Source organism: Strongylocentrotus purpuratus, unplaced genomic scaffold (genome assembly GCF_000002235.5).
Source record: "Strongylocentrotus purpuratus isolate Spur 01 unplaced genomic scaffold, Spur_5.0 spur5_contig_866, whole genome shotgun sequence".
Classification (NCBI taxonomy): domain Eukaryota; kingdom Metazoa; phylum Echinodermata; class Echinoidea; order Camarodonta; family Strongylocentrotidae; genus Strongylocentrotus; species Strongylocentrotus purpuratus.
The window spans coordinates 1-24,997 of NW_022145575.1; the positions used below are offsets into that span (position 1 = coordinate 1).

The following is a 24,997-nucleotide window of genomic DNA, read 5'->3' on the forward strand; positions in this document are numbered from 1 at the left end:
CCCCCCCCCCCCCCCCCCCCCCATCATCACAAAACAACAATAAGTTCACTGCGTGCCTGGGGATTACATGCTTGCCTTCAAGAAATTAGATGATGATACTGAGCTCTTCTATTTTACATAACAAAATAAACAAAGGGGTACACTTCCTGTCCCCCATTCACAACGAAACACCAATCGGCAATGGTCGCGTGCGAAAATTTGCATAACAAGTGATAGATCGAGGGCTTATATTGGTATAGTGTAGACTCATTTGCATATGAATAGTCTGCATTCGCCCCGTCGTGTTTAAAGCATTACTAATCTCTCTAATAGTCTAGAGTATTCACTTCGCTTTCTGTCAGTTTAAGCTTGCCTTGACGACTTGTATAGATACTCAAACATTCCTCTATTATATAGTTAGTTGGCATTTAGTTTAGTAAGCATCTATTTTGCTCGAAAAAGTCATCGATATCGTCGATTCGTTAAAAGTGCCTTGATCCAGACTATATTAGTTCAACATGTGGTGGCTTGAGCGAAAGCAGAACCAGTTGTTCCTGATAGTGAATGGACGGAGGGCATTCAGCCGAAACAGGAATGTCGAGTTTCCCGACGTCATCAGCATGATTTGCGTCGCTACCACTTCATCTACTGAAGACAGCATACAGGTGAGAAACTTACATAACCTACTAGAATAATCTGCAGTTCGTGTTTCTGACATGGTTACTCTTTAAAAAAATGCAACCTTGCAACAATGCAAGTCAAGACATGATTGATAGACATTCTAACTGTTGGACAAGTGCAAATGAAATCATTTCAAATGGTGTGCAGCACTGCCTGCAAGTGCAAGTGCAACGTAGACTTTCAACGTAGGGATTAAGATCTAACTTTAACTCAACAACAGTTAACTGTCAGTTCAGTTATCTATTTATCTCAGATCTCTAAGTTCGGTTTAACAAACTAGTGTTAGACCTATTTTTTTATGTATATCACTTATCTATTCTAGCACTATAGTCGTACTACTAGTACTAGTAGAGTCTATAGTAGCTTGCTGGGACTGGTTTGGTTGAGCTGGTTGCATGTGACCCGGGCTTAGAATATATATTATTTTATAGTGTCTAAGTTAAGTAGATTAGATCTAGACTAAGCCAATTAAAACTTAACGTCAGTAGTAAGTAAGTTGTGTCTGCTATTTTGTTGTTCAAAGACACTAGTTGTCACTATGTAAAGAAATATTCTGGTTGAGGTCAAATAGAGTCTATGTGAAATGAGTTTGACAGAGCATTAAACCATTAATTATTACTCCATCGTGATTGAGATCTCAACTATAAATCTAGGTAGAGGTCTCTATTTAAACTGAAATCACATCAAATTCAGACTTGGTTCAGGTCATGAGACAGTTCGGCTGACTGTCTACTAGCGACCAAGTCTTGAAGCCTAGCCTCCACCAAATTATTTCTTGTGACCAGTATAAATGTAACCAATTATATCCCTGTTACACATGTACACAAAAAATATTTACAAAAACGATGAATTTTATTTCATCTAATCACAGCAAAAACTTACATGCCATATGCAAAAATGGATCTATGAATACATGTAGATCTGGGTAAACTAATATAGGGTTTCAAACTCTCTGCATCTGCATAACATATGAAATTATATAATGAGCCAGGAAAAATTAATTTCCTTCAATATAATTTTTAATCAAAATATCTTCAAAGCTTTTTGTATCCCAGGATGTAATTCAAAATATTGCTAGAAAAGTGATTGAGTTCATGTTTGGTTCTTTAATTAACAATCGCACAGATCCAGGTGTGCAGAGAGATATCCAATTGGATTTTCGTCTTGGGAGCCGACCCAAGCTAGCTAGATCTAGTAATTATCAGTAAAAGTTTGGTGAATATTTGATAAAGGATTATTACAAAGTTTTTTTTAAACCCAAATTAAACTCTGCGATGAACTTTTATTGTGTGCTAAAATTGAATGAATTCATAATTTCTTGAACACAATTTATTCATGCCTGTGCCATATGTTTTCACACACTTTTAGATTTTTTACTTTATCAACTACCATGGAAACGTCTACAAAAATGTGATAAGAATTTTTAAGTTACATGTCCGTCACAGAGTTGTAGATTTTTGTTTGATTGGAAATTAAAATTTGTATAACATTGCTTATAATCCGTTTTCAGATTTTGTCAGATAACTATCATCAAGCTGTCAACCTGATTTTTCTGCTTATTCATAAAAATCAATATATATTATTTGTGTAGACTTTCCTGTTGAATATTTCTGACTCATTCAAAACCTTCACTGATTGGTTTCTCTAACTTCAATTAGTTTACCCATATTTTGTGTGTCCAGTCGAGTCACATAGCTAAAACATACCTGACACATAGTGGAAGACTTTATTATCCCCTCGCGGATGAAGTCAGAGGGGATATAGTAAAGCTGCCGTCCATCCTTACTTCCGTGCTTCCATAACAAATGGTTTTCTTTTGATAACTGTAGATGTGTTTTGCAGAGTTTAATAAAATTGATTTGAAGGTGCATGCATGGTATAAAGTACAGCCTAAGGTCGATTTTAGAGTATGTAGGTCAAAGGTCATAGCTCATTAAATATGCGAAAATAGCAAATTATGGCTTCAGTTCGTTAACTTTAGTAAAGTTCAATGGATTTTAATGAATTTTGGTATGACGTCATGGAATCAAAATTCAGCCCGAGTTTGATTTCGGAGTATATATGTCAAAGGTCATAAGTCTTTAAATATGTTAAAATGTAGTTTCCGTTCGATAGCTTAAGTACCGGTAATGTTTGACTTATTTTAATGAAATTTGGTATGAAGGTACATGGATCAAAATACAGCCTGAGTCTGATTTTGGAGTATGTAGGTCAAAGGTCATAAGTCTTTAAATATGCGAAAGTGTGGTTTCCGTTCGATGTTTAAAGGGGAAGTCCACCCTGAAATTAAGTTGGGTTTAATAAAAGCAGAAGAATGAGAGAAACATATCATTGAAGGTTTGACGAAAATCCATCAAAGGATAACGAAGTTATGAATTTTAAATTTTTAATTTGTGACGTCACTTCCGAGCTGCTCTTCCATATGTTGTGTACTGTAATTTCCATAAATTGCCCCCTTTTCATGGTTCTTGATGAAGGAATGGATCTATTTCATAGAGGCGTGTATAAAAGCATGTGTCTGATAATATATCGAATGCACAGGTAAAATAATATATTTTTTCTGAGAAAATGGCAATTTATGGAATTTACAGTACACAACGTATAGGAGAGCAGCTCGCATGTGACGTCGTCACAAATGAAAACTTTAAAAATTCATAACTTTTGTATCCTTTGTCGGATTTTCGTCAAACCTTCACTGATATGTTTCTCTCACTGTTCTGCTTTTATTAAAAACAACTTAAGTTCAGGGTGGACTTCCCCTTTAATGGATTTTTATAAAATATGGTATGAAGGTACTGTACATATTGTATAAACATACAGCCTATTAAGTTTGATTTCAGAGTATTTAAGTCAAAGGTCATAGCTCATTAAATATGCAAAATAGCTTACTATGCATCTGAATATGCGGTTTCCATTCAGGGGCCGCGGAGCGTTTTTTGAAAGTGGGGGGGGGGGGGGCGGATCATGCAAAAAAGCACAATCTTATAGTCATTTTCGCGTTTTTGTACACGTCTACTGAAAAAAGTGGGGGCTGCAGCCCCCCTTAATCCCCGCGGCTCCGCGGCCCCTGCCATTCGATAACTTTAGTAATGTTTGTCAGATAATCCCCTTGCGGAGGAAATCTGAGGGGAAAATAGTAACGCTACTGTCCGTCCTTCCGTCCGCCTGTAACAAATCTTGTGAACACGTACTGGTTTCCGTTTGATAATTTAAAATGTTTGACAGATTTTCATGAATTTGATATGAAGGTACATGCATGGTATCAAATACAGCCTAAATTTGATTTTGGAATAATGTACATTAGGTCAAAGGTCAAATGTCTTGGGTTATTCCGTAAAGTAGTAAACTTTCTTTTCATTCAATCCCCAGATGTCAGTAACTTAATTCCGTCTAATGGACGTACATGTAACTTGTTCTGATGTATTATGCCGTTTGTTTCCAGCGAGGGCTTGCTACGCTTTGCGTTGTCCTTGTGTTGTATTTTTGTTCTGATGTGATGTGCAGAGAGTGTTTTTTATACAAAGTACTTTTTTTCTAAATGGCCAATGTTGGTTAAACATGGAACTTACATGTAGGAAAGTATACCTAACAAACTGAAAGTTTCCCCACTAAGTCATACATACATGGTCACATTGCCAATGGGAGGGTCTCCATACTTGTATATACTTTTAAAAACTCATATTTGTTTGATTTTTCTACATTCATCCAAACCAAATTTCTATGAAAGATTCAATTTCCCTTTAAGCTTTAAGCTGACATTAACCATCTTAGATTAGATTAGATTTTTTAAAGAGATATTTAAAAGAGGATTAACCTAGCTAGACTATGTACTGGGCGACATTCAAAGTTAGTCTTATACCTTTTGACATAGCGATTGACAATGTATTTCTGTAAATCAGCATATTGTATTATGAAAGTTTATGAATTCTTGAAAGAAAGAAAGTATTCTGAATTCTCAACAAAAACCAAACAAAATAAAAAAGTCCCCAAAAAAAATTTTCTTCAGAATTTCAGGATTCTCAAAAAAAAAAAAAAAAACACATCTAGAATTCTCTAAAGAATGTTTTTTTAATTCCCTTTTTGGAGAAATCTGAAATTCATGAATGGGAGGGGGGTTTGTATTTAGGAGTCTATTTACTATAATAAATAGTGAATGTTCTATCATGTACACTATAAATACTGGACTATGAACTCCAAATACTAAATTATCCCTCGTGCAGGTTTATTTTGACTCAGGATAATTTAGTAATTTAGTCGGACATATAATTCATTATTGTATGATAGAGTATACACTATTTATATAATAGTTCACGACTTACTTATGCAGATGGTCCTTACAAGGGTGCTATAGGTTATACTGGCTTTAAACGGGACAGAAACAGAACTGTATACATAATTGAGTCCTGAAATCGTACCGGTGGTACTCGAACTGTCCAGGCTCCTAACCTAGAATGCAGCATCCTGATAATGTAGTCTTATAATATATGCACACTTAAATGATTACAAATTTTTCCTCTATTCTTTATGACATTCATACCACAAATATGTTACCAAACTTGTAACAAATTAGTACAATGCCCTTCCATACATTCCTGTTTTCCATTATAAATCCAATTATACAGGTATAATTTATACTGAAATGTACAATGTATTGTAAAGGTATCAAGACTAGCTTTATGCCATATTACTGGACTACCCACCTAGTGCTAGCCAACCTGAGAGGATGGTGCACCATTAAAAGTTTCAATCACTGATGACATGGAATATCTCATATTGGCAACGCAGTCACTTTTTGTGATGTCATACAAGGAGAACTCTCCCACATGTACAAAAATATGTGAATTTCATTTTTTTCCTCAGTCAATTCATAGAACAGAATTTTTGTCCAAGTCCTCCTATAAAAGAGGTGATTTTAGTGCAATATCTGCAAAAGAAATTGGAAAGTTTTTCATGTATGATCTCCATATTAAACATTAGTAATCATAACTTTTTTTTAAATTCACGTCTTTACTCATTAATTGACTGTTTTTGCTTCAACTTAATTTCACTGACATTTATGTTACTTTAATTTTTCTGCATTCTTACAATTCAATTGTCTCTGAGGAGTTTATTCTCCTTTATAACGAGGGCAGAATCTAAACTCTACCGCAGTGCAAACTGTTGAAAGTTATACATCCCATACTTGTATCGCAATGTATTAATGAAAATTCATCTAATTAATGAGAGTGCAAAATATAGGTTGTTTCTCTAAACATAGAGGTATATAGTCTGTACTGTTTGTACATTTCGGAGGAAATCGACTTACTAAAAGTTTCTGAATGTCCTGTGCATGCACATTTGTTGTATGTTACATGACACGATCATCAGGCAGACTACAACTTCACTCTTGATTTCTCAAGGGGAATTGTAATTTGTATATTATGCAAAAACATATCTACCCTAGCTACATGTACATGTACAACAAAGAAATATGAGTAAAAATTGGCATTCAAGGAAAAAGGGATCTTTTTTTGCATGTTCCCCCGCCAAAAGAAGTTTGAAGGGGGTATACATGTACATAGGAATTGGCGTACGGTCGGGTTGTCGGGCGGTCAGTCGGTCAGTCTGTTGCAAATCTTGTGGATCGAACTACTTCCTCATTTTTTGAGCAATGATCATGAAACTTGGCACACATATTGGTCTTAGGATGGAGATGTGCAAGACATACTTTTTTACTGTGTTGGATACTGCGTTGCCATGGGAACGGCATATTATTGTAATATATCGGGGGAAAATCTCGTGGATCGAACTATATACATGTATACTTCCTCATTTTTTTGAGCAATGCTCATGAAACTCGGCACACATATTGGTCTCCAGTTGATTATGTACAAGACATTTTTTTAATGTGTCGGAAAGTGCGTTGCATTGGTAATGGTCTGTTATTGCAATAAATCTGTAAAATCTTGCAGATCAAACCACTTCTTCATTTTTCGAGCAATGCTCATTAAATTTCGCACAAATATTGGTCTTGAGTTGATTATGTGCAAGACACATTTTTTAATGTGTCGGAAAGTGTGTTGCCATGGTAATGGTCTATTATTGCAATAAATCTGTAAAATCTTGTATATATCAAACCACTTCTTCATTTTTCGTGCACACACATGGGGAGTGAGTATTAATCACTTTCGGTGATATTTCTAGTTCTAGGCAAACATGTAGAACATTCAACTGTATCCCTTATAATCTTTGTGTGAGGTTGTCAAAGCAAAATGAATATAATTTCATTAAGCAGCTTATATTAATGCCTGTATTTGTCCGATTTACTTTCTTCCCAGGTCTGTTTTAGTAATGGTCTTTCTACACAGGCAAAGTTTTGCCAAATGAGTGTCACAAACATGGCAAAGACTTTGAAAAAAACGGAGAACACAGCCTGACCGATGTTTTGTCAGTGATGGCGATCGTTAATGACGACATGATCTATTCATTTCCGTCATCAGAGGAAGAACTCCTTCCTTCTCAATCTTACACACAATCGAGGCAAAAACGTAGCAGTTCTGGATCTAGCAGCGACGGAACTCCACCAGAACGTAAGAGACGAAACAAGACTTCTGAACATTCGGCGGAGAATTCAGATGCAGCAATTGAACAAAAATGTCAAGGTTAGTTTGTGTTCCATTCTTTTACAAAATTCATTTCACTAATAATTCCAGACGTACAACATTTCTCTCTACATGATATCACTAAGTTTAAATGTGATGTTATTGATTGGCAGTTTTTAAATCAAAGAGAAATGCAAATATCATGGAGAGAATGTGTACAAAATAGTTTATCAATATAACAGCACTGAAAGCCTGATAAAATTGGGACATTCCACTTTTATTATTTGATTTTGTATAACTTCAAACAATTTTTAAATGGACTCCTATACAAATACCACAAATATTTCCATTTTTTTCATCAAAACTACAATCTCCTTTTTCTTATTGTTTATGAAGTACATGTTTGGGGCCAAATTGATTATTTAATGCCCCTCTGCAATAGCCACAGGGAAGGTAAAATGGCCAACTGCTGATTAAAACCAAAATAAAGTTGAAAAATGATTAATTGCCAATTCCCCAAAACAATGTTCATATGTTGCATTTTCCACATAAGGCAAAATGAGATTGAATTGAAAAGGGCTATAGGAATATTTTTTGTATAGCTCTAGGACAAAATTTCCCTGATGAGCCTCTGTGTGTTTTGATCCAGTTACTAATAATATGTATCAGGGCCCGTTGCATAAAGACTTACTATTATGGTAACTACCATAGAAACCTTGATTTCGATTGGCTGCTGAGCCCGGTTACCATGGTAGTTACCATAATGGCAAAGTTACCATAATAGTAAGTCTTTATGCAACGGGCCCCTGGTGTCATTTTCAAAATGTAGATTGTTCTCTGCACAGGGGATATTATTTATAAACATTAAAGATTTAAATGTCACAATCTTTGAAAATGTGTCATTGACCTGAAATTTTATTTCTTTACATGTAGGCATTTCTGAAATCTCCCTCAAAAAACTTGTGGAGCCCGAGAAGGATCTCCAGAGACCACGTACCAGGAAGGAAGTGATGGAGGCCAAACAGTTCGTGATGAAGGCAGCAACCCACTTCCAGAGCTCCCATGTCCTTCCAGTCCTCGCAGTAGATGGCCCTTCTGGAACAGCTTACCAGCTCCTAGGAGGGGTGTGCTATGCTCTTGCAGCTAAGGATCTTGTTGACGATGAAAGGTATTTTATTCTATAAAAGTTACCCGTTTTTGCAATTGCTTTTTAATGTTATTTTTGTTTCTTTTTGTAGTTACAGTGTATGAGACAAAGGTTAAATTTTTAAAGGGATTATGTGATGTACTTACCGATATTATATGTACAGAACATATTCATTTATCACTTGTCTTTTTTTTTCTCCATTTATTATGCAGTCCACAAATATGTAGTGGAAGCATGTAACATAAAAGAAATGCTACCCAGGTAGTCAATGTACCATTTGGGAAGAAAAATGGTAATAGAGAGGTGTTCCATTTATAGTTATACAATGAAGGGTATATTAAGGACAATACAAAATATTTTAGATCCCTGACTCAAATAAAATCCCATAGAATATTTCCCTTGTGTACCATGTTCATATTTGTTTTCTTAAAAAGTGTGTGACTGCATGGAAAGGTATACCGTGTAAGCTTTTTTCCAATATTTTATTCTGCATGATACATATATACACCATGTTTCTATATCCTACCCATCTCAATATCCTATAACCAATATACTTTTTCTGATTGCTTTAGATATGAACATCTATCTCGTGGATGGCGCTGCAGGGTGTACCAAAACCTGGACAAGGTTGAGGCATTGAGAGTGGCATCACTGCATAGGTGTGGGCAACCTGCTGTAGACAAGCCGTGCTTGCAGGAGGAGGTTGCTGTCTGCAGGTCAATTCTATACGATGACAACAACCTTGATGTGGAGGATGAGCCCTGCACTATGACTGCCTCGACAAGACGCAAGTGTTCCCTAGCCCTTGGGAAAAATGGCTCCTTCAATGTAAGTCTAAACACTAGAGCTGACATTTTCATCTGACATTTTCATCTAGATAAAATGCTGAATTCATTCAATGTTCTATTTTTACTTGTAGCGAAGTAGGTTTTTTTTTTAATGAAACGATGAATCGGACATTAAATTAGATTTATGTTCAGCATAAAAACTCATGAACATCACCCAACCCCCCAATAAAAAGGTTATTGTTATATTCAGCCAACTTACATGTACATGACAAAATGGAGTTTAATCAATGATTGATTTGAGATGATCGAGCTTTCAAGAGTGACTGTTGGAAACATAAATTTTAGCCAAAAAGTTCTAACATTTCTTATATTTTAACTTGAGGGGTCATATTACAATATGGTGAATTATGTAATGCAATGGTGATTGCAGTGAATGAATTGGAATGTTCAGAATCAAACTGGTTATGAGAGCATATATTATCCATTTCTTTTTTTGTTGTAATTTACAGGCACTGAGGGCTCTCGAGCCAACTTTCCAGTTGGCTAGTTATTCAAACAGATGCTACAGGAAAGCCACTCTCCTTTTCGATGCAACTAGAGAATCTACTGGAAAGGATTTGAAACAATGTGTAAGTAAGCTTTAAATTTTTTTTTTTTTTTTTTACACATTTAAATATCATCTTGAGTAATGAAGGAAAGCATTTTTTTTCTTCATAGAATCGAACAAAACTTGACTTGCGAATGTTCAAAAACTTTTTGGTAGAAAATGTATATTATTGCTGAGTAATGAGCTATATGAAAAATACAAAAATTGAGCTGGACTGGATGTCACACATACCACATGTTTTCTGTGCAAATGAGAATTGTGGTTTATTCAGCAGCGCTATAAGGAGTTTATCAAATCATCACAACCAAAGTAAATAAAGTAATATAGCGCCACCATTGGCGGATACCCTATTCTGACTGGAGGGGGGGGGGGGGGGGGGGGGGTGGTTCAATTTCCTGTTCAAAATCTGTGACTGATGCGCAATGGCTGCAAATAGCGACACGGCTTCCGGTGACTTTTTCTGACTTTTTTTGTTTGTCTCGCAACTTTTGAGACCGAGTTCTAAAAATTAACAATAAAATCAACTTTTTGCATAGGTACGTTCGTGTACAAAATACTGCTTTTCCTAAATTGCTTTACAACACTGTTAATTGTGCCTTCTAGTCTTTTTGCCTGACCATACTTGTCTTGAAACTTTTCAAGATACACTTTTGAAACATGAAAAAAATCACATATATAAATGAAAACAATAGATACATAAGTAGTTTATGAAACAATAGAATACAAAAGAATTGATCGGAAATTTCATTATTTATTATTTCAGTATTGTTGCCTATGCTATTCAGCAACTTTAAAAAAGAGATTGAGCTTCATAACTTAATGAAATATTAATGAATATGTTAAAATAGGTATCTAATTTGCATAAATTATAATAAAGTAACAAATTTGTGATAAAAACAAATCTGTATTGACGTCCTTGCAATATTTCGCATTAAGCTTGCACTCAAAGTGAGAATAGGGTTAAAGCAATAGTTTTTTACATATTCAAATCAAACAATAGATGAATTGGGGATTCTTTGCAGAAGAATTGACTTTGATTGAAAAAGTTGATAGTTCATATATATGCAAATAAAATTTGTCTTCTGACAGTGAGCAACAATACTTCACGTGCACTAATAACTACTCTTATTATTTTCATTTGTCTTATTTTATAGTGTTTCATGAAGCTACAAGGACTCTCAGAAGAGGAGCGATATTCACTTCTTCTGGAGGCGACCTTGTCTTTGAATGTTAAAAAGATGAAGGCGGATGCCGATGAACTGAAGGCAATGAAGAGTCTGAAGAGCGTGTTTGCTAAGGGAGTTGGGGCTAAGACGTGGGAAGAGGCGATAGAAAGATACCCAACCTTCACTTCAGAAGCAGCCCTGGAACCCTATGTTGGTATGCACAAATCATGGCTTCGTATAATGTCTATTGAAGAGAATATTGAGCCCCAGCAAGATATACAATAATTGCTATCCTGTATCTCCATCAATCCAAATTTTAAAGTTTAGATGAACTAGTAGGGTTGACTATTCTGACTGGGGGGGGGGGGGGTCAATTTGGCCCCTGCCTCCCCCGTACACAATCCAGGACTGCCACGTAACCGCTACAAATCACAACCTGCCTTTCAATGACTTTATTGTCTCGCAACTTTTGAGACCAAATTTGCCCCAAAATTGGGACAGTCCATGCTAGAGGTTATGCAACATTACTTAACCACACGTCTAGCCACAATTGACATTTTGCATAGTACGTTTGTGTACAAAATACTGCCTTTTCTAAATTGTTCTATAAAACATGTCAAGTTCAAATGTGGGTCAAAGGCAACAGGTCAAAAGGAAAACAGACTTTCCTTGGGATTCCATTATTGCTAAAGAGTAAACTACCAGAACCCAAAATTCACCTCCTGATCTGCTTATAGGGCCTAAGATGCAGGCAAGACAACGCTTGGCGTTTGCCTTGTTTAATGATATATTATTGAATGTGTTAAAATAGGAATTTAATTTGCATGAATTATAATAAAGTAATAAATGAGTGATTTTTGTAAAAAACAAACATCAAAGCAACATTTCTTTGCATGTGCATTGCTGTCCATGCAAAATTTCCCATCAATCAGACCTTCTGTGGCCAAGATATTGTGGGGGGAGGGGGGGGGGGGGTCAAATTGACTCCGGAGCTCTATGATCAATGTATATGTTTTTTTTTCAGGTAAAAAGTATACAAAAGGTAACATCCCAGAGGTCTTCCTGGAGCACATCAGCAGGGCCAAGAGAGACATGGACATGAATGCAGACGACATCCCAGCCCTTATGATACAAGAACTAGAAGAGGTATTGTCCCATATTCTTAAGGTTCCAAAGCACTTATTTGTAGGCACTTGGTAATTGAAAGAGGTAAACTGAATTTCACATAAAACAAATCTCAAAATTGTGAGTTTAAAATATCTCAAAGTTGTAATATTGTAATCTATAAGGAACTCAAGGTTAAGGGATTTACATGGAGAATGATCTTATGCTGATGAAAAATCATTGGTAATTTGTCATTGATAACAAAAAAACAAACAATTATATTCATGGCATAGAAATTGCAATTTTCCCACAAGTCATATATTACGTACAATGGCACTTTCGCCCAGACGACTGGCATGGAAAACTGCACCCACATGCTATTTCATCCTATTTTCAAATTTGATTTTTCTATTTTGATTCAACATAGCAAATGTTAAGCTGCAGATAATTATGAAAAGGGTATAAATAAAAAAAAAAAACAGTTTCCAGAACTTTGCACTGTGTATATTATCTGGGCTCAACATATTAGAATTATAGTTAATTTGTATGTTCTTTCCTTTTTATTTGAATTTCTGATATTACAGGATATCCAGTTATCCTCAACACCATCGGCTACTACCAGAATCTTCCTGACAAAGGACATCACAGCGATATCCAAAGTGGTCAGCCAACATACCCGACACGATGTGCATATATTGCATATTGTCCAGTCCCCAGTAGGAGATATTCAAGGTAACTATATGCATGTTCCATGTCTTTTATTAAATATCTTATGAAGCTGACTGTTATTTCGGTATTCAAAGCAACATAACAAACGTTTTTGTGGTTGTGTAATAATGAGATAGCTGCAGTGTGTGTTAAAAAAATATAAATTATTAAGAAAGAATGTTACCGTATAACTTCCAGTGTGTTAGATTGGCTGCTCGATCTGAATGAAAATTCTTTCTTAAGAAATCCTCCTATGAAGCTCAACATTCATATAAATTTTTGTTTATATCACTTGGATTTTAAATATAATCTTGAGTTCTGGTAATGACAGAAATTAACTTCTGACAGAATCCAATGACATTTACAATGAATGTTCAAAACTTCAAAAAATAATGATTACTGAATGCTTTTGGGGGAAAAAAACATATAATAGCTGACTAATGCTGAACAAATGAAGATAAGATGCTTGCCATGTGATCTCAAACACATTACCTCCAAAGCAAGCTAATTATATTAATTAGACAACTGCGGAGTAATTGTGAAACAAATGCATTTCTAATGTCTGGGTTTTTATTCCTAAAGAAAAAGGTGCATTCAGAACTCAAAAAATCACATTGTATCTGTTTGAAAAGAAATTGTGCCTCATGTGAAAAATCACATGTATGTATATTCGTTTTACTTCTATAGGAAATTAAGGCTTATTCATACTGTTCTAAGTAGCCATATAAAATGTGCATATATATTTTATCAACAGATGTCAACCATAATGTCTGTATGCAGTATGGTATTGTCGAGTCTAGGAGGGGGGTGCTGGCACTAGCCAACTCTACATGCCATCAAGATCAGACTTCTACAAATATGCAGTGGAGCATTTCACTTCTATTGATGAAGTGGTTCTTGACGTTGGAGACGGTAAGACATTTTATCTATATACAGATCCAATTAAATTATGATACAGTTTTAGAATAAATGGGTAGATTAAATATATAGAGATACCAATAAAGCAACATGAATACAAAAATAAAATAAAATGTAAGGAAAGGAAAGTTGTGAAATAACGTCCAAATTGTGTAAATTCAAATTGGCTTTTTTCAATTCAAGTATATTTACCTATTTTTCACTATCCATAAATTCTAGACGCATAATAATAACTGACATTAATAGCATCAAAGTTGCCCAGTGTTGCACAACAAAGATTTTAGTCACGAGACTTGGGGTCGTGCAAAATCATGGTCAATATCAATAAGCAACCCTGTGCCTTGTCGGAAATTTGTGTTAACCCTAACTTTACCGGAAAGGTCTCAGATGGCGCCCCCCCCCCCCCCCCCAGACAAATTTTGTTGTCAAACCCATTGCATTTTCAGCAATAGCTAGCGCTTCATGATTTTTTTTTCAAGTGTTATAAATCTTATGACACTGAGGTGTTGAAAATCAGACCTTTCATGATAAAAGGTCGAGCCGATTTTTTTTTTTTTTTTTTTTTTTTTTCTTCCAGTTTTCCAGTAGAATGCAAAAAAAAAAAATGTTCATAAAACATTGAAATACATAAGAATTGAAAAATATGCAAAAAAAAGGCATATAAAAACTGTTTGAGAAGAAATGAACTGTGTAAAAGCTTAAAGACTTAAGATGACATTGTGAGCATATAATTTAAAAAAAATCCAAGTCAAGAGAGATATAGAGAGCTTTATATCTTCTCAAAAACTCTGAAACCAAAAACAATTTGGAATGAAACATTTTAGATAGGTTACAAACAGAGATTTTTTATATATATTCTCACCAGGAGAGAAATTAAAACGGTGGTTATTAGAACCGATCGTTAGATATATTGTTTTTAAACAATGGCTCACATATTCACTATTTAAAAATACTTTCCATAGATATTAAAATTTGAGACATTCAGATTGGTCTATTTAAACTATAACTCATATGTGTATACCATTTTCGAGAAATAAAATCAGATTTTAAAAATTCTAACAAGAAAATTGAAACGTCAGTGCCAAATTTGGTTACTTAAGGGGTAGGCTCTGAGCCCCCCCCCCCCCCTCCAGTCTTACAAATTTCAAAATAGCCCATTCAGTAAGGGTTTATGCTTTTTTTCTTTTTTTTTTTTATTGATAATGTAAAAGTATTATTTTAGTAAGACAACCAAAAATTTAAAAAAGGGGGTTTATCATTTAAGTAGAAATGTATTGATAAAGAGATGTTGAGCAAATTTAACTCGAAAACCAGCTTTGAAAATCAAAGACAGACTGAACTTTACTAAAGCATTCCATATTGAACTTACCAAAGTAAAATACAAAAATGAACAATATGTAATGCATTTGGTATGGAATTAGGTGCTCGTTTGCTGTGGTTAAAGCACTTTACCTAGTGTTGCGTCTAATAACTTGGTTCTTCACAAGCTTCACCAGACAAACAAATTAAATATTCTTTTCTCTATTATATTTTCAGGACTGCTGGCAAGGGTTGCAGCAGAATGTGGACGAAATGGGAGGATGGTAGAGGAGACAACACTGTCCAGCACAGAAATAGAGGCCATGATGGGTGCTGCAGACTCGGAGGAGATTCTAGATGCAGATCTAGTATTAAGCATGGACCAGACGTGTTCTATACCTTAGTGCATTTTGTTTCTCTCATTTCCTCACCTCGATCACTACCTCATTTAGTTCTGAAAAATCTTGTTAAGATATGTGACAAACTAACGTTTTTATGTAAATATTTTTATACAGATATGGCTGGTAGGGTGTTTATATATCATTCTTTTGGCCGCTGGAGTTGTATTTTCATGAGGGAAAATAAAACTCCTTTAGGTAGGCTAAAGAATATGTATTACATACATAACAGGAAATATCTATTATAATATTAGATAACCTTGATTAAGACCAAGTCATGGTTTTTACATGAAAGTCTGAACACGAACAGTTTAATAGAGTCTGATCTACAGTAGATATCCATTGTCTTCGCCCTTCTCTTCTCTGTGCTTAGCTGTTATGACGAATATTGTTGATACATGAATACATTGTCTTAGCTCAAGCGCGTATGCTCCTACTGTTATCGTTGACCAGCTGGTCAATATAACCATCCAGATGACCGGGCGTGAACTGTTAACAATAAATTGCAGTCCCCATATCACTTGACATGCTGTGGACCAATCACACCTTAGCAACTCTCTGAGCTATCTAATACAAGTATTTAAGTCTATGTGTAGATGTGTTTTTAGTTTAGTAGATAGGTGGCTGGACTACCGATCATTAGGTACATGTATGTGGTTCAAATCTCGGCCACTTCACTAAGGTCTAGCTTTGGCAAGACCTTAACATACATTTACTACACTCAAACTATATTGTACCAAAATATGTAGCCTAGTTAAGGTCAGGTAACATACATGCAGGAGCACCTTGCTATATAGATGAGCGCTATACTAGAGTGCAATATTATTATTATTATCTTTTATTAGAGCATATTTTTGTCTTGCCAAGTGAACTTGATTACTTTGAAGGTAATTTCAAAGGCACAGGGTTGGTGAACGTGACTCGTCACCTTATTTATTTTTCTAAAGCATCAACACAAAAACCCACATATTATTATTTTATCAAGGATAAAAACTCGGGTCACAACTATTGGGCCCTTGATTTTGTTACCATCTTGTCAAAATGAAACACTCGATCTAACTCATTTCCAAGCATCAGAAGACGGTTGTTGATATCAATGATGTAGTTGGAAGATCATATACTTCAAAGTTATAATCAAGGAATTATCAGAGCTGGAGTCCAAACTGAGGATAATTTATGCAAACATCTGGCAGATTCCAAAGGATAGTCAATAGAATTATTAAACTGCCTTGGTTCTTTGATATTTGATGCGCGATGCCACCAAAGTAAAAGAAAACATTTTAGAGAGGATGTGAACTTTGTGGGTTTTGTTTGCACAGTTGATTTATTATATCAATAAACATAGAAAACAAATAGGCAATTGTTTAGTAATTATGTACGATGCCACTCTGAAAATCCCATTCCTCAACAAGCAAGATTTCTTGAGATATTGCCTTAAGAGTGTAATAAATATGTACTGCTTCAAGTACAATATTGATCCCTTGCTGATTGCTTTTCTGATTTTCATATTTTATATGGTACTATCAAGAAAATATTTCTATTAAATTAAATCAACCAGAGTAAAGTCCACATGTGTCCACTCATGGAATTAGCAACTTTAAATCTTGTATTTTTGGACGTGTATCTGTTTGCTTACACTGGTTATACCATTCATGAGCACTTTCTGTGTAACCAATTATCATTATATTGAATACCTTTAATTGCATATGTGCATCCTCTGTAGCAATACTGGCCGCGGGTGTTTCATGTTAGTTCTTTTGAATCAATGTGCATGTATTCGGAGAGCGCATATATATTTGTCGTGGTTGTTGTGGCATTGGCCTACTTCAGAGGAAATTGTTAAGCTTTTACTCCAGCTGTAATTACTCCTTGTTATTATATTAAAGTTTCACATCACTTTAAGAGGGTCAATTTGTAGGATCACTGTGTAAGTTTATACGTATGTTTATATGTATAAGTTTATACATGGCACGCACCCTCCAAATCCATGTATAAACTTATACGTTTTGGATGGTCTGTACGATGTATAAATTTATACGTTTTGGATGGTCTGTACGATGTATAAATTTATACGTTTTGGATGGTCAGTACGATGTATAAATTATACGTTTTGGATGGTCTGTACGATGTATAAATTTATACGTTTTGGATGGTCTGTACGATGTATAAATTTATACGTTTTTGGATGGTCTGTACGATGTATAAACTTATACGTTTTTAAAGGGTCCATGTCATGTATAAAGTTATACGTCAGAACAAACAGCATGATATACATTTGTATATTTTGCAAGTTGTGTTATTTATAAAAGTGATTGACAACCTATTTTGTGTAAATAATTATTTATTTGTTATCAGTGCATTTATTTGTATTGCCAAATAAAGAAACATGGATTACATTTCAACTGCAAAAAGCATCATTAATTAATTATTTAAGTGTATTGTGTTAATGTTTGTATAAATGCGATGTCTTTCTACTACTGCATGAGAAAGAGAGAATTTACTTTTAGTGATTTCATAAATACTTTAATGAGGAAAGCGAAGGAGTGAAAATGAGAAAGTTAAATATACAGCGAAAATGTCATATAAAGTGTGATGGAGGTGATAGTTGGCTATACCATGAGAAAAGCAAAGCAGTGGAGGCTATAAGCCCTATAAATGAGAGAGTTCTCAAATTATAAGGATTTGGCATGTAATTTGATTTGAATCTGGATTACCCAAGTCCAGATTGGAATAAATTATTGTTTGTAGCACATGTAATAATAATGCAAAGATTGTGTCTCAGCGAAAGAGCTCATGTTGACTCGTGATTCATTCTTGAGGAGATATGATACAATTCTTTATCATGGATCTTTTTGTTTGTATATATTGTAACACATGTGATAATAATGTCGAGACTTTATTCAGATTTATGCAAAGGAGCTCATGGTGATCAGTGATACATTCCAATGGAGATATGGTACAATTCTTTACCATGGGTCTTCTTGACACGTGGCAAGAAGATTGTATGCAAATATTTATTGATCCGACTCACTACACATCTCATACTAGATATAATTGTTTTCATAGAAAATTTGGGTTTATGGTTGTTCCAGTGCGTACAGTTTAGCCATACCATTCATATAAACGAAAAGGTCTTTAATGTTTATAACTTCTCTTTAATGAAAACTTTGACAAGTAAATATCAAGTTAATATTTACAAGATATTACATAATCAAGATCATCTACATTTTGTACAACTTCCCATTGATTAGAGTGTATTTCTGACATGTCTACATTAATACATTTGAAGTTAACTATTGAACTTATTCACATTATTTTGACCTTGTGGCTGACACATTTTGTCTGTAGCCGATCGCTGTGAAGTATACTCTCTCCGTTTCTCGAATGTGTGTGGGTGAGTGTGGGTGTGCGTGAGACCGTATATGTGCTATAATATTCTTATTCACATCATACAATTAAGAATAATCGGCACAATTAATTCATGGAGATACATACGACTACATATAAGACGAAAGAAAACTAACATGAAATAATATAAAGACATCGATTGTATGAACAAATTAAAGAAATTTCATCGTTTGCAGACCCTCATTAATTTATGAGCTGCAAATCAAAGAGAGTCATCCAGGAATGACGTCAGAGGTAAAGCAAAAAATAAGAATGATAGTGCATAGTGAAAATGCACGTATAATGCATCTTATCTTTCAAAGTAATAGAAGGAAACGGGGTAACAAAAGGGGCAAATCAAATAACATCATTAAAAGAAAAAGGTGTAGACCAGCTGAAAAAATACAATGTATGAATTAAATTATTAAAGAAGTATCACAAATAAATACAAATACGGTTAACGTTTGTTACTGTGGCCGACAGAGTTGGCCTGTAGCCGTAGCTGCAATTCATAGAAATTTATCAAGGAATCAAATTCAATATTTTTAAAAGCAAACCTGTCGAGGGTAATTATTTGTTATATTTGAAGTGCACTTCTCTAGTTTAACAATCTTGGTGGGTTCCCTTCTTTAGTTCAGGATTAGTTTATGATTCATCAAAGAAGGGAGGTAAAACGATTCAGTACTCATGGTAATGGAATACTCTGTTATTTTTACGTAACATATTCTGTATTTTGATAAATTACATTTATTCAGTGGATTTGTTAAGGAAAAGCTCTTGGGAGCAAATACATCAATACATGCAATTGCTCCTACCAACATGCAATAATACTTATCACTGGATGAAGTATGATAATCATTTTTCTTTTAACCAGACTTTGTAAATTTCATGAACCACAATCGTAAGATTTCACGGTGGTAGACAATGTAATATATTATAAATGTCGATATGATGAAACACATTATTTTGTATCTCTTGATTTTACGCTCATAATAGTCAATATATTACACTCTATAGCTTCTTTAGGATGATCATGAATATTCATATCTACTTAAGATGGTTGTTGTATGGTACTAACAGTTACTGTTTGTTGTGTAGGCCCATCCCCCTTTCTAATCAGGCGACGTAGTACATTCATTGCGACGCGGCGGTACGGTGGATTTATGAACCAGTAAATAACCGCGTTCCACCAGCTTTGACATATTATCAAATACCTCAATGCTATCGTGGTGTAGGGCGGGACTTGTTGCGTGATAGTGGCAGATATCAAATTAGTTAACGTGGATGGTATCCAAGATGTATAGAATGCGGCAGTGATGAAGAGAATAGTCTTCAGGCCTTTAGTAGACGAGGTCGGTTGGTTTTGAAGGGCGTTTACCGCATGATGCTGCGTGGCTATCTGGCGTCGATGCTTACGAATTATCCACAACAAGCGAGCATTGGTATAGATTGTCAAAACTACCCCGCAGGTCGGGAAAACGGTGTAGATGACAAAACTTGGTCTAATACCCGATGCACAGACGCCTGAATATGGGTGACAAACACCTGCCACCCTGCTGTGAATAAAACTTACACTTGAATTCAGGAGTGCTACCGATGCTGCAATGATTATAGCGGTCATGAAACGACGACGCGGTAGGATGGTGTGATACCGCAGCGGTCGGCTTACCGCAATGAAGCGGTCAATGCATGTCAGGGTCAAGATCCACATTGATTGCCAGGTTAAAGCGGGACAGATAATGACGATCACGTCACGTACGGTGGGAGGGAGCATATTGAAAAATAGGCCTGAGCTTGAGCAAACGAACCCAGTAAGAAGATCAACAATTGTTATCGCCAGCAAGGCAAGCTTGGTGTTTTCACTCCAATCGCTAACACGGGGAACAACCAACAGATTGAAGGCGTTGAACAAAAGAATAAGAGTCGTACTGATAGAATATAGACTCACGACAGTTACTTTTATCCTTTGGAAAGAATAATAGGCGGGGGTATCATTTGGAAGATAATAAGACGACGAGGAGTTTTCCATTTTTCCTGAACTTGGCATCTTCCGAAAAATGAAGAATTTTTGTGAGCGTATACGCATTTTAAAGGAATTATTTCCACAGTTTGGAATTAGAGATTAAACTCCTCGTAATACTCGTTTGATTTTTATCTCTAATTTTTGGTGGTCAAGAATTACTTCCGATATACGTGGGTATAATCTCTCTGATACAAACTGAATAAAATATATTTTCTGCGCAACTGATGAAGGATCATCCAGCTAAGTAAGGCGTAAAAGCCTAAATTGGGTTGGGAAATAAATTACTGCCAAGCGGGTAAGGCGAACTTCTTGTCATGACGTTTCAAGGGTATGATGAGATTACCGAATCGAACCACAAACTAGAAGTGTAAGAAGTTGTATCTTAGCGACGCCAAATTATTAAATTGATTTAATCACTTTGATTCACTTAAACTTCGATACCAAGTGTTTCCAACCTTTTTTAAATCTCTTCTTTTTCGTTTTTTCTCACTCTCTCTCTCTCTCTCTCTCTCCCTCTCTATCTCTCTCTCTCTCTCTTTCTCTCTCTCGGCTTTCTATATCTCTCTCCATTGTTTCTCTCTCTAACATTTGTAATAAAGATGCACCATTAGTTACTGAGCAGTTAGGAAAGAAGAAAGTTGCTTTAAAAAACCATGGATATCTCGAGGGATCATAAAATCTATTCGTGTAAAATATAGAATGTATTCAAAAGTTATTAAATCAAATCATCGACAGGAATTATCGACTTTCATTATTTTACACTTCGATACCAAGTGTTTCCACACTTTTTAAAACTCTGTATTCTCTCTCTCTCTCTCTTTCTCTCTCTCTCTCTCTCTCTCTTTCTCTCTTACTCTCTCTTTCTCTCTCTCTCTTGCTCTCTCCATTTCTTTCTAACCTTCGTAATAAACATGCACCATTGCTTACTAAGCAGTTAGGAAAGAAGAAAGCTGCAAAAAACATGGATATCTCGAGGGATCATGCAATCTATTCGTGTCACAATGTATTCAAAAGTTATTTAATCAAATCACCGACAGGATCTTGTTGATAAGTACAAAAAGTGCAGAATGTACTGCTCACTCTAGTAAGAAATGCAAAAATGAATTACTATTGCGATTTGTTACAAAATAATGAAGGACACAAATAAAACATGGGTCATTATCAATGAATTGTTAGCTGGATAAAAACAGATGAGAGAAGCGCTGAGGTGGACAGACTTATTAAGAAGGTTCGTGGAGAAAATATGCAACTTACATCTTAATCTGATATTTTTTGTAAATATTGGACTGAATTTAGCAGATGAATTGCCGACTAGAGATATAGCATATTATGGTGATTTTTTTTTTTTTTTTTTTTTGGTGGGGGGGGGGGGGGGCAGAATATCGAGCAATCTCTATTTTGGAAACCAATAACTGCAGTTGAATTTAGAAGTCAAGCTGTGCTTCTTGATACCAAAACATTTTGGGGTCACGATAACATTCCAGTGCAATTAATTAAAGACAGTGCTCCATTTATTTCACATCCACTGGCATATACATTTGACTTGTCATTAGAAACTAGCAAGGTTCCAGATGAATAAAGATTGAAAAGGTTACTCCCCTACACAAAAAAGGGCCAAGAGAAGATTCAGGTAACTATAGACCAATATCGGTTCTACTTGCCATCAGTAAAGTTTTTGAAAAATTGATAAATATCAGATTAATACAATTTCTAGAAAAAATTATATATTCAATTACCATCAAAAATGGATTCCGTAAGAAATATAGCACTAAATTATCATTGATCAACTTGATCAATTCAACTTTGAAATCTATAGATCAGGGTAAAGTACTCTCTAAAAAAATCGAGTGATCACGGACGTCACTCATCTGGAGAGTGAAAATGTAGTGAAAATAGAGTGAACATTCACTCTTTTCTTCTTAGAGAGCACTCTAAAATCAATTGATTTTCACTCCTAAACAAGTGATCACGGACGTCACTCCCAAGAAAATGAAAATAGAGTGAAAAATCACTCTTTTTTTTTAAGAGAGTAACTTTGGGTATGTTCATCGATTTAAAAAAAGCATTTGACACAATTAATCATAAAATTATCTAGTTATGGTACTCGAGGGTTACCTCTACTCTAGAATGGGTTAAATATTATCTCAGTAACCGATTTCAGTTTGTTCAGTGTGGTCAAACGTTATCAGAAAGGAAGAAGATAAGATGTGGTGTTCCACAAGATCAGTATTAGGGCCAACTCTATTTTCAATCTATATAATGATTTGCCAACTGTTGTTACTGATTATTTAGATTTTCGGCTGTTTGCCGATGATTCCAACTTATTTCATACTTTTCCTGCTGACCAGGGTAATGAAGAGACAGAATATACCTAAGTTGTGCATTGCTGACAAACTTACAATTAATTCAATGAAAACTAATTACATGTTAATAAGTAGTAGGAGGAACAAAATATGTATGAAACTGAAAATCGCTGTCGAGGAAATTTAAGAGGTTGATGTTGCCACTTTTGTTAAGGTTCACATGGATAGACATAAATTTGTCTTGGAATAGTCATATTCGTTTTGTAAATCAGTGTATTAAAAAAAAAAGTGGAGTGCTATTTAGATTGCGACATTGTGTGCGGGTAAGCCTGAACCCGATGACCGGGGTAATATATTTTGATTGCAGGGCCCTCAGGGAGAACAGTATGAATACTGATGAGGCTACCCTGGGTAAACAAGACATATTATTATTATCATTATTAGCCGTACTCTGATATTATTCTTTATACAATCACACATTTCTTACGGAATAGAGGTGTGGGGAAGCACTTAGACTAGCCTAATATTATATTCATAGAAAATAATGGAGAAATCCTCCAGATCCATTATTTAAAAGATTGCGAATTCTAAACGTGTATAATTTACACGATGTAACAATTTCTACTTTCATGTATACTTTCTATATAGTCAATGAAAATTTGTCTCATATTTTGATAGATTACTGTGACATTATATATAGAACATAGCTATTCCACAAGACAAAAAGTTAAATAATTTGTATATGTACACAATTTATATGTTACATTATTAGTTTCTATATTGTAAGACATTGTTGAGTATTCTAGGTTTTTTGAGTATCGATTGTAATAGTAAATTCATTGTTTTTTTTGTTTTTTTTTTACGTTTTCTAAACTGATTTGTACCAATATGCTTTGTTTAGCTGTTTAAGGGGTTGGGCTCAACTATCATGTGCTATTATCTGGCTCCTTTTACCAACCAATAGTTTCTCTTCTTATTTTTAAATTTTATAAATCATTGCTTGAAATGTATTGCTATTGGTAAATAAATCAAACTCAAATCAATCAAAATTACTCTCTCTCTCTCTCTCTCTCTCATTCTCTATACCCTTTCATTATTTTCTTTTTGGACGCGTTTGTGTAAACGTTGCATAATGAACATCGTATTTGTCTACGGGATTCCTATCTGAAGAAATAGCATTGAACCGATCATAATGAAGAAGAGAACTCATAAGGATTTTTATTTCAATTGTGGTATTATTAATGACGGAGAATGATCCAAATTGAACTATTTGTACTTCATTATATTTATATATCTATCTATCTGTCTATCTATTTATCTACATTTCATAAATTCATCTATCTGTCTATCAGGCTGTATTTTCATATGTCTATCTATCATCAATCAATTTAGCTATTCATCAATTTTCCACATTACGGAAAGAAAGATCACGCCCAAAGAAGAGTGCCACACAGATCGACTGTAAATCTGTCTGTAAATCATGGGGGGGGGGGGGGGGGGGGGGGGGGGGGGTAAGCGGACCCATTTTTTTTTTTTTTTGGTCTCGAAATTTCAAAATTTGACATTTTTTGTCGTTGGGGGGGGGGGGGGTAAGGTCACCTTATTAGGTTAGCCGTGGGTATAATTTTTTTTTTTTTTTTTTTTTTTTAATAATAAAAAAAACAAGGGGGGGTTTAGGATTTTTTTAGGGGGGTTTACATACATAAAAATACCAAAGGGGGGGTTTGAACCCCCCAACCCCCCCCCCCCCCCTGCGTACGCCCCTGTTTCGTCGGATATAGTCAATTCAATTTGACAAATGACAAACAAGTCAAGACAGTGCAGCAAACTGTAAGCGATTCGTACAAAAGCGGCGCATGCATTGCCCTATATTCGACCCAGCACCATTCTCTATGTTGAACACTACTT

The 24,997-nt window shown here is 35.0% G+C and overlaps 1 protein-coding gene and 1 long non-coding RNA gene across 3 annotated transcripts; both read left to right on the top strand.

Moving 5' to 3' along the window:
- The first annotated feature begins 411 nt into the window (after nt 1-411).
- Nucleotides 412-7,035, top strand: LOC115919780. The gene is made up of 2 exons (XR_004062013.1): nt 412-644; nt 6,978-7,035. It is a non-coding gene; the product is annotated as an uncharacterized LOC115919780 (long non-coding RNA).
- A 38-nt stretch (nt 7,036-7,073) lies between these two features.
- Nucleotides 7,074-15,735, top strand: LOC105440568. Of its 2 annotated transcripts, XM_030973961.1 has the most exons (9): nt 7,074-7,301; nt 8,175-8,409; nt 8,961-9,216; nt 9,686-9,805; nt 10,938-11,163; nt 11,974-12,095; nt 12,638-12,785; nt 13,516-13,673; nt 15,216-15,735. In XM_030973961.1, exons 1-9 carry the CDS (start codon nt 7,094-7,096, stop codon nt 15,264-15,266), a joined length of 1,524 nt encoding a protein of 507 aa, XP_030829821.1. In that variant the 5' UTR covers nt 7,074-7,093; the 3' UTR covers nt 15,267-15,735. The 2 variants fall into 2 exon arrangements, with proteins under 2 accessions (XP_030829821.1, XP_011669181.2); XM_011670879.2 differs by lacking the exon at nt 15,216-15,735 and having other exon boundaries at nt 13,516-13,903.
- The last annotated feature ends 9,262 nt before the right edge of the window (nt 15,736-24,997 follow it).